Source organism: Manis javanica, chromosome 1 (genome assembly GCF_040802235.1).
Source record: "Manis javanica isolate MJ-LG chromosome 1, MJ_LKY, whole genome shotgun sequence".
Classification (NCBI taxonomy): Eukaryota; Metazoa; Chordata; class Mammalia; order Pholidota; family Manidae; genus Manis; species Manis javanica.
The window spans coordinates 15,607,712-15,625,690 of NC_133156.1; the positions used below are offsets into that span (position 1 = coordinate 15,607,712).

Genomic DNA, 17,979 nt, shown 5'->3' on the forward strand with positions numbered 1-17,979 from the left:
TTTTGAAAAAAATCCCAAGAAAACCTTATTTTTGATCACTTACGGTTTAATGAAGATTCTTCAAGTTGAAAAGTGAAAACTTAGATGTCCTACCAAATTTATGATGAATACTGCTCTGCATGTAGGAATTGCTCTGAAATGTAAGGAGCTTCAACCGAGTACGGTGGCCTCTGTCTCTATCTACTACACATTAGTTTTGTGATGCTATCTATGAACTTCTTTAAGCAGAATACCAGTGGAATATACTTAGAAGGGACAGAAAAAGCTAACCGGAAGTAAAACCAAGATCAAAATAAAGTAAAAGAAAGACGTCATACCTGTTGGGAGAGGGATATATATCCTTTTCTCTAACCTCCTCCTCAAAGCTTCATCAATGTCCCACGGGAAGTTCGTAGCAGCCAACACAATGACCATTTTGGAAGGATCGTCATTCTCTAGGGCTCCTCCAACTCCTGTGCACAGTCAAGCGGGAAAAGACTGTGTTTTCCTTGTAATATTCTCTCATTCAGTTTACATCCTAAGCACCAGCCACTGGCTTGGTGGTAGGTTAAATGATGAAAATAAGGCAGTCTTTCTGATCTCTGTGTAGTGGTAGAACCAGACACATTAGGAAGGAACTATAAAACGAGGAGGGAGAAGAATTAGCACCATCTATTGCAGGATTCTAATCGAACAAGAAAAATCCATTTTTTCTGAAGAGAAATGAATGTATATTGCCTCTGAAAAGAAATGGCATGAGAGATTATGCTGCTTTTTAAATTTTTTTATCTGTTCCTCAAAAAAATTTTTATTTTAGTTGTTAGTCTAACTTACTGATTTTCTCAAATGAGAACAGAAGAGGGTTCATATTTACTTAATATACCAGCATGCACTCATAATTTGGAAAGACAGGTTATACTGCAATAATTCTGTCCTTCAAATTTCTAAGTGACTTGTAAAAAATTACAAAAAAAATTAAGAGTAAACATAATAATCAGTCACTACTGAAAATACCATTTCTTTTTATACCCCCCAAACCAAAGTACATAGAGTCTACTTTTCCAGAATTATAATTTCAGAATTAAAAACTTCAGGTTACACAATGGAAACTCTGAAAAACACAAATTTTATTAGTAAGAGTGTCTAGCCTGTTATAACAAAGCAGTGGATTTAAAGCAACCCAGTTCAATATGGTATTTTCTTCATAAATACCTTATCATTTACCTATTTCAATTAATAACCACAAAGAATCAAGCTAACTAACAATCAACAACAGTCACTGCAATACAGTGAGTCATAAGAAATACATATTTCCCAGGCATATCTGGTCTTCACCCACAGTTCCTGAAAACACTGCAGTCTTAAAGGTGACATGGGTGTTTCGCCATGTTAGACTTGTAGACGCTCCCCCAAGGGCAGGGCTGGAGGCTGAATCAGCCCAATGGCCAATAATTCAGTCAGTCATGACTGTGCAGTGAAGCCCCTACAAAGCCCCTGAGAGGAGCTTACAGCTTGCTCCCTCAGACCCCACTCCTGGGTCAGTGAGAGCCTCCATGCTCGGGGAACCCGAGCTCCTCCACATGTCACGGAGCCGGGCCCCAAGCTCCGCGAGCAAAGTTCTTTTATTTGGGACCTTGCCCTCTATATCTCTCCATTTGGCTGTTAACTTGTATCCTTTATTAAACGGGTAAATGTGTTTTCCCGAGTTCTGTGCGCTGCTCTAGTAAATTAATAGAAACTAAGGGGGAGGTTGTGGGAACCTTCAATCTGTAGGCAACAAATCAGAAGCACAGGTACAGCCTGCAGCTTGGGACTCATGTCTGGAGCAGAGGGTGGAGGGCAGACTTGCAGGACGGAGCCCTTAACCTGCGGAATCTGGTGCCGTGTCCAGGCAGACCGCATCAGAATTGAGTTGAGTTCTTGAACACCCTGCTGGTGTTTGAGAAGTGCTTGGTGTCATGCATGGGCAGACACACACACACACACACACACACAGACACACACACACACACACAGACACACACACACACACAGACACACACACACACACACACACACACACACACACACACACACACGAATTGGGTCCAGAAACCCAAATGGAGCTATGCTACTATTACTGCTGTGGTTACTGCTGCTGTGTATAATACTATTATTTTTGTATATGAAAGTATACATAGCAGTCACAAATACCCCCTTATGAAATTCAGGTCACTAAATTTTATTCAGTGACATTTTTTGAACATCTAAGGCATTTTCCTCTATATCTCTGTCCCAAAATAGAACATATTCACCCTTTCTCTCATACTTTTGCAGAAGTTACATGGTACACTCATTGAGGGAAGAGACCTGTAGCACGGAAGTTCATATACCTTAAAGCGTCTGGCAGTGGCTACAGTACACATAATAAGTATTCAGTAAGTACCACGGTTGGTGGATAACCACAGCTGCTTTGAAACAACATGCTCTTGATATTATTTTTTAGCACATTTCATTTTCTCACAGTGTGCTTAAATAGCCTCCTGGTTACCATACAACTGCCAGAGTAATATGCCTCTAAAAAGCAGCTCAGACCCATCCCTCTCTTCCTTCAGTACCTTTTCTCCTTTGAATACCTTCTGCTAGTGCTTCAAAGCCCGACTCAGCTATTCCCTTCCATGACTCCCCTAGTCTGGGTGGTACCTCTTCCTGCTGTGTTTTCACTACACCCAGAGTTTAGTTCCACTTCAGAACTTCTAATGTATTGTAATTATCTGTTAAGTGGCCTGCTTCCCATCCAGATTAGTGGGTATCCAACTCTTTGGCCTCAGGATCCTTTTATACTCTTCAAAATTAATGAGCTCCAAAGAGGTCTTGTGTGTGTGTGTGGAGTATACCTATCAATATTTATCATTAGAAATTAAAAGTGAGAATTTTAAAAGATATTAATTCATTTTAAAGTAACAATAAACATCCATTATCATTAACATAAATAACATTTTTATGAAAACTGATTTTCAAAACAAGAAAAATTAGTAAGAAGAATGCCATTTTTTTTTACATTTTTGCAAACGTCCTAATGTCTGACTCATAGAGAATAGCTAGATTCTCTCACTTGCTTCTATTTTCCATCTATTATGATATCCCACATGTCTTATAGCCTCTGAAAAACTTCACTGCACACCTGTGAGAGAATGAGAGTGAAAAGGGCAAATAAAATGTTTTGACATTATTACGAAAACAGTTTAACCCTTGAAGACCTTTTAATAGGGTTTTAAAAATCCCTGGGGACCTGGACTACATTTCTCGAACCTTTGCTCTAAATAGAAGCTCCTTGAAGGCCATGACATTCTTGTTCTTTTTAAGTTCAGAACCTGGTATGGTGTTTGATTCATAACCAGCATGCAATAAATATTTTTAAAGTGCATGAACAAATGGGTAGATGCACAAATGACTACAAATTCATTCAGGTTGCCTTCTGGTCCATTCATTGAGAATTCCCAAAGCATAAATCTATACAAAATTGAAAAAGGAAATACAATAATTTTGAGACAGTAACTGAAAATCACTCACCATCCATTTGAATGAGTAGCTCCGACTTGACTCTGCGGCTTGCTTCGTGCTCATCGGAGGTTCCCCTTCGGCCGCAGATAGAATCTATCTCATCGATGAAGATCGTGGTGGGGGCATAAACTCTAGCCTATGTGGAAATATTTTAAAGGAACCATTCAATGATCTCAAATAATAGTGTAAACTGTTTAAAATCCCATTTCCTCCCTCAAACAACGGTAAAAAAAAAAAAAGAGCAGATTTCTCACTGCCACCATTTGGTTATTAACAGGTTAAATCCATCATTCATATCAGAAAGAGAAAATTTCTAAAACCAAAGGTAAAGTTCGATGGCAGATACACAGGGATGCACTATTCTTTCTACTTATGTGTTTGAAAATTTGTCTGGTACAAAAACTTTTAGGATAAATCATCAACTTCTATCCTCAAATATACATTCTTAACTATTGCAAATCCCTTATGAAAAAGGAACTTGAATAATGATCAATTTCTGACTTTGAAAATATGTACTAAAATACACTTTTGCTCACCTGGCTCATTAGAAATCCAGAAACATCAGTCAAACCACACATATTTCCAAAGTCTCTTTTACCCTAAGATGATGATACACTGAAGATTATCAGCTATGCCACAAAAGCCACTACCCAGTATCTTATTAATGTGTCAAGAACTATTAAATTAGAACTACACTTGCCCTTTTAAAAACTTAATCCCTAGGTGAATGGATCTAGATTATAGGGGTATCATTCACCTACCCAACAGTACTTTGAAATCTTAATATATCATCACTCACCATTTCAAACAATAGACGGACTAACTTCTCAGATTCACCCCTATATTTAGATGTCAGTGTAGAAGAGGAGACGTTGAAAAATGTTGTGCCACATTCAGTGGCAACAGCTTTAGCCAGCATGGTCTTACCAGTGCCTGGGGGGCCGACCATAAGCACACCCTGAAAGTTCAAAAGATGTATTAAATGACCTATCAGATTAAAATGCTTTCTTATGAAGTATCATCAACTACTGATGTACACGAAAATTTTCCCATCAAAGGATAAACTCAATAGTCACAGTGAAACCTTGGTGCACTTGGCATGAGTATCATTTCAAAGATTAAAAAAATGTCCCAACTCAAAAGTAACTCAGAGATGGGCTAACAAAAGGGCCTAGACAAGGCATTTTCTGATACATTTAGGAAGAACCTACTCAGTTTTTCTGAACCTGGGAGAAGACAAATATGTATCATTGAACACTGCGCTTAAGAGTAACTGCTCTGTTTAAACGTAATAAAAATAAGATGACATTTTCTACCACATGTAGAATTATACATTTTTTGCCATTCTAAAGGACAAAACCTATCTTCCATAACATACTTAGAATATACAGCTTTTAATCACAAATAAGTTTTATTTTTAGTTACATGGTTACAGTATATATTATATACACATAGTTATAGCATATACATAATATAGTTACGGTAAGTAAAATCTAGTGGCATTTCAAGCATAATCAAATTAGACAGCATTTTATCAGTTTAATGTGCTAGACTGTTGATAGTGTACATAAATAGTGCTAGTGATGAAAGAGCCACTAAATATAATATAGACTAAAACCTAAATTTTAGTTACTTCTCACCTTTGAAAACTAATATACAGAAAACTATTCTGTAAAAATAATCAATGAGGAGTAAACATTAGTCAAGGATACCAATCCTTTAGTCATGAAGCCTAATGGATTTTTAAATACTTCTTTTCTTCTAGCACCTTTAAATAGGAGTTCAAATACATAGTTACTACTACATTTCCTTTGCATAATAGTTGGTGATCTTAAGAGGAATTCTGACCTATTTGTTCATTTAGTTTAATAAGCTTCTGGGGATTTAAACTTTGAAAACTAGGTGCACATCAAAGTTTCAGAAACTCTAAATTCAGAAACTGTCCAAGCCCTTTTCCAGCTATAGAATTTGACAGAACAACCAGGAATCAATAGGGTTTGAAACACTAGTTTTATAAAAACTGTTCTGCTTTACAAGGATCTTCTAACTGTGCATGAGATTGATATTTTGAAAACTGAAAAAATAAAGATAAAGGCACAGCTACAGAGAAGTTCATATTTCTCTTTCTAATGTTCCTTTTCAATGCCCCCTCAGTTTCTAGTGTCATTAATGTGGCCATTTCCAATACAAGTTAATTTCCAACACTGGCATCTGTATATAGATATAGAATAGTATTTATAAATTTCACCTCCCCATGACATTACTCCCTTAATTATCTCGATTTCCTGTTACCTCCTTCTTCATTGGCTCTTTCCCCTTAGTATATAAACATATTTAAATCTGTCCCATTAAAAAAAAAAAAAGCCCTTCACCTCGCACCAGTTAGGATGTTTCAGTTTAGACAAGAAATAACAAATGCTGGTGAGGATGCAGAGAACGGGGAACCTCCTACATTGTTGGTGGGAATGTAAATTAGTTCAACCATTGTGGAAAGTAATATGGAGGTTCCTCAAAAAACTAAAAACAGAAATACCATTTGACTCAGGAATTTTACTCCTAGGAATTTACTTGAAGAAAACAAGATCCCTGATTCAAAAAAGACAGATGCAGCCCTATGTTTATCACAACACTGTTTACAATAGCCAAGATACAGAAGCAACCTAAGTGTCCATCAGTAGATGAATGGATAAAGAAGGTGTGGCAAATATACACAATGGAATATTATTCAGCCAGGAAAATATAAGAAATCCTATCATTTGCAACAACATGGATGGAGCTAGAGGGTATTATGGTTAGAAATAAGCCAGGTGGAGAAAGATAAGTATGAAATGATTTCACTCATTTGTGGAGTATAACAACAAAGCAAAACTGAAGGAACAAAACAGCATCAGACTCAGACTCCAAGAAAAGACTAGCAGTTACCAAAGGGAAGGGTTGGGGCGGGTGTGTGGGGAGGGTGGGAGAAGGGTTTTAAGGGGCCTGTATAATTAGCACTCACAATATAGGTAGGTCACGGGCAAGGCAGTATAGCATGGAAAAGACAAGTAATGACTCTATAGCATCATACTATGCTGATGGACAGTGACTGCAATGGGGCGGGGGGGTACGTGATAATATGGGTGAATGTTGAAACCACAATGTTGCTCATGTGAAACCTTCATAAGATTGTATCAATGATACCTTAATTTTTTTTAAATGTCCTTGACCCAGGAAGAAACAGAAAATCTGAATAGACCAATTACCAGCAAGGAAATTGAATTGGTAATCAAAAAACTACCTAAGAACAAAAGCCCTTCACCTGACCGTACACACCTTCTAGCTGCTGTCTATCTCTCCTTCCCATCTCAGCCAACCTTCTGAAAGAGATGATTCGCACTTACTACTTACTATTTCTTCTTCACAAGCTACAGTCTAACTTCTGCCTCCACTACGTCACTTAACAATATTTAGTTTACTAATCCAATTTGTCACTTTTCAATTCATACATTCTTTCTTTCTCTCCAGACCTTTGATCCTGCTGACACGTGGCGTTCATCGCCTCCTTCCTGAAGCCCCCCCACCCCCGCTCTCAGGTTGGTTCTGTGACGCTGCTCTTTCCTGACAGATCTCCACTGACGACTGTCGTGTCTTCGGGTCTCCTCCTCCCCTTCCCCTTTATATTCCCAAAGCAATTCTAAGCTGTTCGCTCTTTTCCCTTATGTAACTCCTTGAACAATTCCATCCATACCCATATTAACAACCACCACCTATATTTCACAATTTTAATTTAAACTCATATTCTAACCTAAGATCCAGACTTCTATTTCCAATTACCTGCTGAGTACTTACTTAAACAATATTTTGCTCTATTTAAATCTGCTCCTTAATCTCCAGCATCAGTTCATTGTCTCCTGCATAATAAAGAATTTGGCTGGCCTTTTCTCCCAGTTCCTGAGAGGTAGACTCTAAATCCTTGGAATTTCCCATGTGACAGGAGTGTCTCTGTTGTTCATGTTAAGCCCTGAAATTTTATGCTGATGAGGTAACTCATAGTGGGTCCCTAGATCGTTTATGCTAATGAAATGATTCAGGATGGGGACGGGCCAACCATGTGATTAGAGCCAGGCGGTATCAGCTGGACCTCTGGGGAGAAAAGGGGGACTGGACACTGAGACACACGGGCAATGGTTTGATCAATCATGACTATGTAATGGAGCCCCAGCAAAAACTCTGGATACTACGGCTTGAGCAAGCTTCCTGTTGGCGGTATTTCACGTGTCGGCACACACCCACGCACTAGGGGGGTAAAGCGCCCTGATTTGGTGGGGAGAGGACAACAGAGGCTTCACTCTCAGCGCCCTCCCACTTCTCTCCCGGTGCTCGTCTTCCTTTGGCTTGTTCTGATTTGCCTCCTTCTGCTACAATAAAGCTATAATTATAAATACGATGCTTTCCTATGTACTGTGAGTCATTCTAGAGAATTACTGAACCTGAGGGAGGAGTGAGAACCCCCAAACGTGCAGCTAGCTGGCCAGAAGTGAGGATGACCTAGGGACCCCCAAGTCTGCAGCTGGCATCTGACGTGAGGGCAATCTTGTGGAAATCTGACCTCAATCGGTGAAGTTTGGCCCAGTTTGGGGTAGTTGGTGTCAGAAGTAATTGCATTCTCCTTCACTTTAAGCCTGGGATCTGAGAGTCACACAGCTTGTCCCTCTTCTTCATCCCTGCGAACTATCGGTCATATTGTTATCACTTACCTTTTAAACATCTCTCATAAACCCACCTAGTTTTCAATAACAAAATGCCTTTGTTCGGTTCCCCATTGCTTGACCAGACTATCGCAACAGCCTCCTTCCTGGTCAGACTCCTATCTATACCCATCTATGCCTACCTCCAATCTGACCTCTGTGCTGCTGCCAAGGTGATCTTTCTACAAGTGCAAAACCACACTCCTGCTAAAAACTTACAATGCTCATCGTGCTAGGGAGGTCACAACTACCATTCCAGCAGTTCTAAAGCTCCTTTCAATACCTGTTGTAAGACCTTATCTCTTTCTTACATGTTGTTTTTAAAGTTATAATAGAGGGGGAATATATGGCAATATGTTCCCCAAATTAGGGAAATCTATAGAACAGTCTATAAAAGATTTAAGTTGTCAGAGGCCATCAAAATGTCATGGCTGTTCCAAGCTATTTGTGTAAATGCATGATTTCTCCTCCTCTCTACTTTGAGGCATGTCAAAAGAGGCCAGATGTATTAAAAAGAGAAACACACCTTCCTAGTCAAATCTGAAGAGCAAAGTAAGATCATGCTTTTATTTCATGCTGCCAATCAAAGGAAAAGAAGACTCTGACTACAACTAAGACCAAAAAAGTTCCAGGCAGCAACTGCTGGGTTTTTTAATATGCTAAAATGAAAACACTGGACTTAAGAGGAAATAGTTCTGGGCAGGCCTTAAACTCTAAAGCAGAGGGCAAACTAGAAAGAAACATTCTGATTCGGACTGAGAATTATACCAAAAGCAGTTTAAGTGATCAAAATCATTAGTGAGAAATGTACCAATTTTTAAAAGGTATTTATCTGATCACTTATTCTATAAGACGATGTACTACGTCAATTTACTTGTTAAGTTTTTATTTCCAGAAACAGATATCTAGAAAATTCTTAAAGCTAATCTCGAGCTCAGAAACCTCAAGAAAGTGACTTCAGCTAAAGACTATAGTTCCAACACCCCAAAGCCCCTCCTGCAGGCCTCTGCAGCACACCTCAACTACAAATTTAAATCCAGGTATTTGGGGTATATTACCTTCTCCAAACTTTACAAACTTTGTTAATAAACACAAAGAAACTACAATGATGTCTTTCATTATCATGCAAGCAGCATTTTTATATCTGTATTATTTTAATAAATTCTCACCTTCCATGGCCTTCTAATCCCTTTGAAAAAGTCAGGCATCCACATTGGAAGAACAACAGCTTCCCTCAGTAACTTCTTAGCTTCTTCCAGATCCGCTATGTCATCCCTTTGCAAGAACAGCAAAGTTTCATGTTTATTCAGGGACACCTCTGACTTACAGTTAATACTAATTCTTATAATTTGCTTACTTATGAAATTATTCTTATATTAAAAACAATAATTATTCTAATTCTAACTGCATAAAATGATCAGTGAAAATACATTGCAGTTATTAATTAGGACATGTTATTCGCTTAACCACCTTTGTCAGTATGTCGACATCAAATTAACATGTAAAATATCTTGGTTATATACTGAAGGAACTGTCTTGTCAATTCTCCAAAGTCATATTACAGATGAAGTCTTAGTACCCAGATTAACAGATAACAAGAGAGAGACTCACACCAAGCCAACCTGTAACTTGTGTTCTCTGCTACTTTGATTCAAGAACTTACAAGACTAACCAATGAATGCTAGGATTTCTGGATACAATGTCTCTCTCAAGGGCTTCCACCAGATCCTTGTCATATCCAGCACCATCAAATTTTGGAAAGTCACCATCATTTGAGCCATCTTGCATATTTTTCCTTCCCTGTCGACAGGTATAAAAAAAGCATTAGTCAATAACAAAATATTTTAATTAATATCATTAAGCTTTCAAAATATTATAATCATTTTTAAATGATAATTTATATTACAATTTAAAATTGTAATAGATGGCAATACTTTTTTATTATTTTAAGATAGTGTTTTCCAATTACCTAAATGCCATTCTCCCCTCTGCAATTCATCAGAATAGATGAGCTGGCCAACTTTACTATATACTTCTTCAAATCTACACTCTTGGGGGACAGCTGCAGGTAAGACTGAAATGATCCTTGCTAGGTTTAGGGGATTTTCTCCACCACCACAAAATATTTAGAATATTAATACAGAGGAAGAATGAAAATTGACTGAGAACCTACTACCTAGCAAGAAATCTCAAATATCTCACTTAATATAATAACTCTACAAGGTAGATATTATTATCCTTATTTTTACAGATAAGGACCTAGGACTCAGAAAGGTTAAGTAACTTAATAAAGTTGAGAATTATTTAATGTCAAAGTAGAGACTGTCAACTCGGGTATTTCCGACTCCCCAAACCCATGCCCTTCCCACATCAGACCCCCTCATGCCTGGCTCAGTCAGCTTACAGCTTAAGAGCAGGTTGTGTAGTTGTGGCAGAACTATTACATCCTCCAAAGCATCTGAGAAAGAGGCTGCAGAGGAGGAAAGAGTTGGGACTCTACCTTGCATCTTACAAAGCCTTTCCCTATTACTGTAAGTCCCCCTGCAAGGATTCTGGGTTTCTTCCTGGTAAGGTCCTTGGACCACATCATGAAGTCACGGTAATGACGATGGTAAAAAGACCTCTTTAAATAGTATTAGTAAGCCCATTAAAGCAATATACTTTACCCCAAATTCTTTATTTAATAATATAGTGGTTTTAAAAAAGAATTATATGCTATGGTTTCTCTGGGATTCTGCCAAGATTGACTCAGCACTGACGGGCTTTAAATGAATCGTGTTCAGTTGCCAGAGGTAGTTCAACCACTGCACTCCTTCAGCGGAAAGAGCCAAGTACCCCCCAAGAGCTTCAGCCCCAGTTACTATCTAAGACAAAAATGAAAAGGGAAAATTGCCCAAAAAAATGCATCAATTTCTAAACCTCAATCTTAGGAGAGAAAAAAAGGAGGACTCTCCTACCACAAGTGCTGAGAAGGGACTACATGGCTCCCTTTGGGCAAATGCTTTAGTTCTTTAAGTCACTCAGTAAATGACCAACCAGTACTTTGGTGACTTGACCCAAAAAAATGAATAATTTACTGTTTCTGGATAGTATGATGGCATCAGTAAGCTAAATTTTCAGAAAGATTCTTGTATTTTGGATTACAGATGCCATATTGACTTTAATAAAAGGAGTCAATTTCTGGCATGCCTATACAACAAACATCACAAGAAATTTAAAATATGCTCAGCTGAGAATCACACTTTATAATAGACAGGGCAAGACTACAAAGTCACGTTCAAACGGATCACTGAGAACACCCTGTTCTCAGTATATGTTAATATTCTGTATATTAATATTAAACCTCATCCAACATGTATTACCTGTACAATTTGTAATAATACTAGCTACAGTGTTACTGAAGTGATCTTAGAATTCTTTGCTTAGGGTTCCACATTAATTGACTAAGGTCAATACTAGCAAGAATTTAGTATTTAGCATGAAGGCTGATATTTTACTTTCTTTTTACTAATATCTAAATTACCCACATCAAGGGAGGTTTGTTAGTGATCTTTCATTAGTATTGGCTTATCATTTTACTTGAGGAAAATGAGGCTAAAAGTAGTGACTAAACCTGATTATTCTAGGGTCAATTGATGGCACAGCTTAGCCTAAAATGCAGATAATGGCTTTTGCATCTTAATTGTGTGCCTTCACATGTTGGCAGATTAAATGAAACATGGCCAGTTACTACCTCTGGGCCCTGCATATCAAGAAAAACACTGACAAGTGAATTACACCCAGAGAAGGATGACCAAGGAGACAAAGGGTTCACAGACAATGTTCTACGGGGGAGAATCAAGGACATGAGAGACATTTAAGCTGAAGAAGGAAAATGCTAATGCAGTGACACGACCAACTGACCTACTTACTCCCATTTATACTACTCCAAAGGAAAGAACCACGACTACTATAAAGCAACAAAAGAAGTAAATTTGAGATCAACAAAAGAAAGAATTTTCTAACAGTGAGTTCTGTTCAACAAAGGAATCATCTTTCCTGTTAGGTAGTAAGTTATCCAACATCCGAATTACTGGCTAATTAGTAATAAACACCCCAGTCATAGGGGTTTCAAAACTGAATTATAACTAACCTTTCATTCTTCCTGTAAAGCCACTGCCTCTCACTTGCCCATTTATTCATCTGGTTCCTGAAATCAACAGCCCAAGGCAAGTGCAAAACTTCTTGGAAATCTCATCTTTTCCTTTTTTTAAAAAAAGTGATCTGTAGTCTATATCATATCTGTGTTAGTTCCCCACTTTCATGTCTTTATCACTAACACTAACATACTGCTTAGGATGCACCAGGCGCTGTTCTAAGCACTGGCATAACCACCTGAACGGTCCTATAACGTAGGTACTCTTATTACTTCCACCTCATAGATGAGAAAACTGAGGCACAAAGAAGTTAATTGGTCCAAGAACACACAGCTAGATCCTGGGCAGTCTGGCTCTAGAATCAGTGCTGTGAACCATGCTGCACCTATGACATACTGCTGCACACTGTGGGTATTCCTACCCCAGTGTGAGAAACAAACGCAGGAAAAGTTAGATAAGATCTCTAAACTGCCTCCCACCCTAGGACAACAAAAAACAGGTTGATGAATACAAAACAGTGCTTACAAATTTCAGTGTCATTCCTTGCATTAGAGTGTTAATACAAAATTTCTTTAAGTTGAAACTGTGAATCTCCATAGCATTCTGCATACTTATTAATATATGTTCACTCAACAATACTTACAAATACTTACTACGTGCCAAGCACTATTTTGGGCACTGGGGAATAGCAATGAACAAACAGACCAAAATCCCTGCCCTCATGAACCACACATTTACATTAGGAGACACTACACATAAATTAGTAAAACATTTTGGGATAGAACAGCAAGTAGTACTCTAATCTAATGCAATAAGGTAACATAAAAGCAGAAACCAACACTATAAATTAGCTGCCATCAGTGAAAGTATTTGTGGATCTAATATCCAAAGGACAGACAAGATATTTCTTAAAAACAAGCCTTGGATAATACAAATAGCCAATAAACATTTGAAAGAACTTTCAACTTCATAAGTTATCGGGTAAATACACGATACATGGCAAATATGCTGGCAAAATCACAATGAGATATGATTACACCCACGAGACAGACTATATACCAAGTGTTGGTGAAGATGTGGATGAGCCAGAACTATCACATTTTGCAGGTCCAAGTGGAAATCTGTATTATCACTTTGGAAAGCTATTTGTGTTATCTGCTGAAGTTTAGCACAAGCATAGTTTACAATCCATCAATTCCTCTCTTAGGTAGAATGCTTGCCTCAGATATACCAAGGATAAGTATAAAACTATCCAAAGCAGCATTACTAATAATAGTCACAAACTCAAAGCAACCAAACGTTCATTAACAGTAAAACAGATTGAACTGTGATAATACTGTATGTTAATGTATACAAACAAACTCCCGATAATCCCAACAGCGTGGAGAAATCTCACAAACACATGCTGAGCAAAAAAGCTAGAAGAAAAAGAATATTTACTGTACACAGTTTCAAAGTATAAGTAACTAATTTATGGTACTGGAAATCAAAATAGTGGTCATCTTTAAGAAGGAAGTTATAAAATAGTGGTTACTTGGAGAGGAAGTGGCAGGGTTCAGGAGGGATCATAAATATGACTTGAGGCACTCAGTGCTTCATTCTTGATTACCAGGGTCACATGCAGTGGTGTGCTGAAGCTCACTTTTACTGGTTCGCAAGAGCCTATTATTAACTTTTCAGAAATTTCGTGAGCCAGCTGTGAAACACAGCCATTAATAAAAATTAAATTACAAAAACTTATTAACAAGGTATATTAAAAACAAAGGTAATACTCAAAACTCCTCACTTCTAATTATTTAACTATTATGTATGCACTTGAGGTTACTGAAGTCTATCGTCTTTGGGAAGCTACGTAACGGTAGGCTACTATACTCATCTCATCCCGACCGAGTTCAGTGACATCATGTTGGTGGCTTGGAATTAGTCATCATGGAAGTATTTATATCATGAAATCAGCAAATGCTACAAATCAGGGCTTGATTTATTGTTTTTTTATCTATACTTAAGAAAGTAATAGGGAAATGTTAATAATGCAAACGGAAGTGTTACATTGTAAAGAGCACAAAAAATTATGGAAATATTTTTCTAGTATTTGGAAACTATTAACCAATTCATCAAAGTTACTCAAATGATGAATGAGTGAAGTTCCAACATATGTTTCTGTTGTTTCAAAATGGCCACTTGTTACATGTAAGTCAATTAAATGAAGTCCTTTAAGTTTAGTAACTTTAATTCTGCAAATAAAATTTACTGTATTTAAATCTGAGTTCTGTTTAATCATACGAGATCATAACGGAAGGACTGCTCATTTTTCACTAAGAGTTAGTTGACCATAAAGCCACAGTCTTAAAAATACTTGGAAGTCTTATAAAAAATAGGTATTTTGACACATTTCAAGTAAGAGGCTGTACAACATAATGATTAAAAGCTCAGATATTAGAATTAAGAGTTCAGATCCTAGTTCCACCACCTACTTGCAATTGTGACTTTGGTTCCTCAATTTGTTCATACGTCAAACAGGGACTATAATGCTGAGTTCACAGGAATTTATAGGAATTAAATAAGCCAATATATGTAAAAGGCTTAAAAAAGGGCTTGGTACAGGTTAAGTGTTCTCAAGGAAGAGTGACATCTATTGCTACTCTGTTGTTATCAGTTGCTCCATCATAACGCTTGCTACACTAACCCAAGAATCTTGAGCAAAAACAGGTAATTTCTCATCTTTACTTTTTTACATCAGTAAAGTTAAGTGGTTTATATCAATAAAGTACAGTGAGCAGCTTTCAAACTTTTGACCATGGCACGAAGTACTAAATTCATTTTAGATCATAAGCTAGTAGACAAATATGTAATTATATAACTATATTTCTCCCTTGAAATCACACTGTCCTTACTATGGGCAATGCCCTTGGAATTTTCTAGTCTATTCTACTTCATTTTTTTTTTTAAAGCTGGTTCCAACACACAAAACTGATTTTGAAAAACCAATTAACACTGGGAACTGCCTTACCTGTGAGAACCCTTCGGATACTCATTTTCAAATTAGCTTTCATGGCAGTGGATAGGTTGGTTTCACCTAAACTGCCTTAAACCTTAGTGAGTTCTAGGAACTTGATTATTCTAATCAATATTTGAGTGCCTATGACAACCATAACTGAACCAAGTACACCTTTTCAAAATCTAATGAAGTTAATCTGAGTTTGGTTTTTTTAATTGTAGCTCCTTTTGTTTCCAGAGTGACTTAGAAAATATATTTTATCTTCAAATAACTGTGGAGTTGTTTTTTTTTTTTAATAAAGGGGTTACTTTCCAATGAAATTCTAAGTACTTAACGTGTTAATGAAAGAATAGCTATGATTTAGAAAATTATCTGAAACTTTTTAAGTGAAAGACAATGTGCAACCTCCAGAAAACATTGACATTGAACAAATGCTGCCTGATTGTTTTGTTCTTTGCTGAAGAATTCCATTTAAAAATCAACATTTATTTAATTGTTCTGGGGACTCTTTCCAAATCCAATCTGGATTTTTAATCTATTTGGTAGGATAATATAAACATGAAAAATTCCAAAATAAAGAGGAATAGATCTGTGATGTCACAAATTCCACCCCAAGCTCCATTCCTCACTCAGGCAAGTAACTTTAGCTTTCTCTACCTCGGTTTCTTCATATGTAAAATGGGGATGAGACAACTACCTACTTCATGGGATTCTCTCATGAATCACTGTCTAATCACTCTGAAAGGTGCTACGCAGGGAAGCACCCAACAAGCCATGTCAAGGTTCTTCACTTCTGTTATGTGAAGGTAAAGGCTGAACGTTCCTCACCCAGTTCTAAAGTTCACGTAAAAGCTACCATCAGAGTGAAGGCTGGACTTTATTTTCTAAAATGCAAACCAAGACTAGCTACACAAAAATGAAGAGAGGAAGAAACAAAGATGATATATGAGATACAGAATTTTAAGTAGCCATTTATGTGGCTTTTGGTAATAGGGAGAACCAGTTCAATTTCATGAACCAGAAAAAATTTATTTATTAATTAGCATTTTGGGATCAGTACCCCCCACTAATCCCAAAAAAGATTAGAGATGGAATCATTTACTGTTTTATGACATAAAAGCTCCAACAAATTACAAACATAAGAAAATCTAATTCATTTTCAGTGTCCTAGTGAGGTAGAAATAGAATGTCTGTGAACCAAATGAATAGAAATACCCAGAAAAACACCAGTTTTACTGTATCCAGTCTATACAGCCACAAGACCTAGGAAGTTGGTTGTACAGAGTCCTTATCTATTGATTAAAATTACAATAGTAATAATATTCAAATATAGTATATAATTTTGAAGGATAACCACTTGCTATTAAGTTTTAAGTTATAGTTGCATCATAAATATGTGACATAAATGTGATGACATATCCTGAACCCCTCCTAGCTAGGAAAATAAAACTTCTTCGTGGTAATTCAATAACCTCATCATTCATTTATGGCATCACAATGGAAATGGGAAATGCTGTCACTAAAAATTTATTTTTGTCTTTCCACTAAAATTAAGGCTAAGATATGTGTCAGGTTATTGTGGGTAATTCCTTACTCTGTAAAATTATCTTTGACCCATTTTTCTAAAGTCCATTTTAAGGGCAGTATAATTTCCACCCAGTACTATGCAATTTCTTAGATAAAATAAATGTACACAGTGAACCTTAATTAAGGAAAATTTTCTTATTAAGGGGAAAAAATCTTGTTCTACTCTAAAATTTACAGACAAATCAAAGATTTTTTTATATTTTTAGCAGTAGTGAATCACATCTATCACCTCATTCTGCAAATATATACCACCTCCTTATAAATCTTTACCCTGCAATTGTTTTTCATTGATTGTTCACTTTAATTCAGTATACTTATTGAAATATCTTGAGTTTTAAAACTTTATTTTGAATATTTCTACAAAAGATCGATTTTACTCAAGTGTGTGTGTATGTGTGTGTGTAAAATAGACCTCTGATGTTACTGACATTACAGAATGGCCTTCAAAATGCAAAGAGTGCTAGGTTTTGAATCAGATTTTTTAAAAATCTCTTCCATGTCAAAACCAGGGTACACTGATGAGCCAACAGAAATCATAATGTGCACAAGAAGTCACGGACTCCACGTGAGCGCATCACGAAGAGACAGCCTTGCCTTGTCGTCTCTTGCCCTCACTCTGTGGTCCCTGTCCCGACTTGCGGAGGGTCTGTCACTCTTTGATACTGGATGCGCTCGCCCCGCAGCTCCCCGGGCTCCTACTCCTGGCACTTCTTTCCTCAGAGGTCTTATTTCTCGATTGGGACGCCTTATCTGAGGTGGAGCTCTGACAAGAAACAAGAAAACAGAAAACTTGTCAAAGGCAAAATATTCCAATACTACCTTAGTCAATAAAACGATTTAACCCAGAAGCCCAGATGATTTCTACTTTTCTTCCTTTTGCCAATTCATGGCCACAACTCTTAGGTCAGTTTTTAAAGTGCTTTTCTGTAAAACACACTGGTTGATAAATTATTAAATGCATATCAATGACATGTACGGCAACAGTCATTTTGTCAAAAAGAACTATTAA

The 17,979-nt window shown here is 37.1% G+C and overlaps 1 protein-coding gene across 5 annotated transcripts in view; it reads right to left on the bottom strand.

The window, feature by feature from the left end:
- KATNAL1 (katanin catalytic subunit A1 like 1) overlaps nucleotides 1–17,979 on the bottom strand; it is a 69,530-nt gene that overhangs the window by 12,601 nt on the left and 38,950 nt on the right. For 4 of the 5 annotated variants that reach the window (XM_073228777.1, XM_073228764.1, XM_073228771.1 and 1 more), the window contains exons 5-10: nucleotides 17,565–17,733; nucleotides 9,913–10,049; nucleotides 9,419–9,524; nucleotides 4,322–4,480; nucleotides 3,532–3,658; nucleotides 318–452 (exon numbers count right to left, since the gene is read on the bottom strand). In XM_073228777.1, coding sequence (XP_073084878.1) covers nucleotides 318–452; nucleotides 3,532–3,658; nucleotides 4,322–4,480; nucleotides 9,419–9,524; nucleotides 9,913–10,049; nucleotides 17,565–17,733 — 833 coding nt within the window. The remainder of the gene's footprint in view (nucleotides 1–317; nucleotides 453–3,531; nucleotides 3,659–4,321; nucleotides 4,481–9,418; nucleotides 9,525–9,912; nucleotides 10,050–17,564; nucleotides 17,734–17,979) is intronic. The other variant, XM_073228781.1, reaches the window with a different exon arrangement.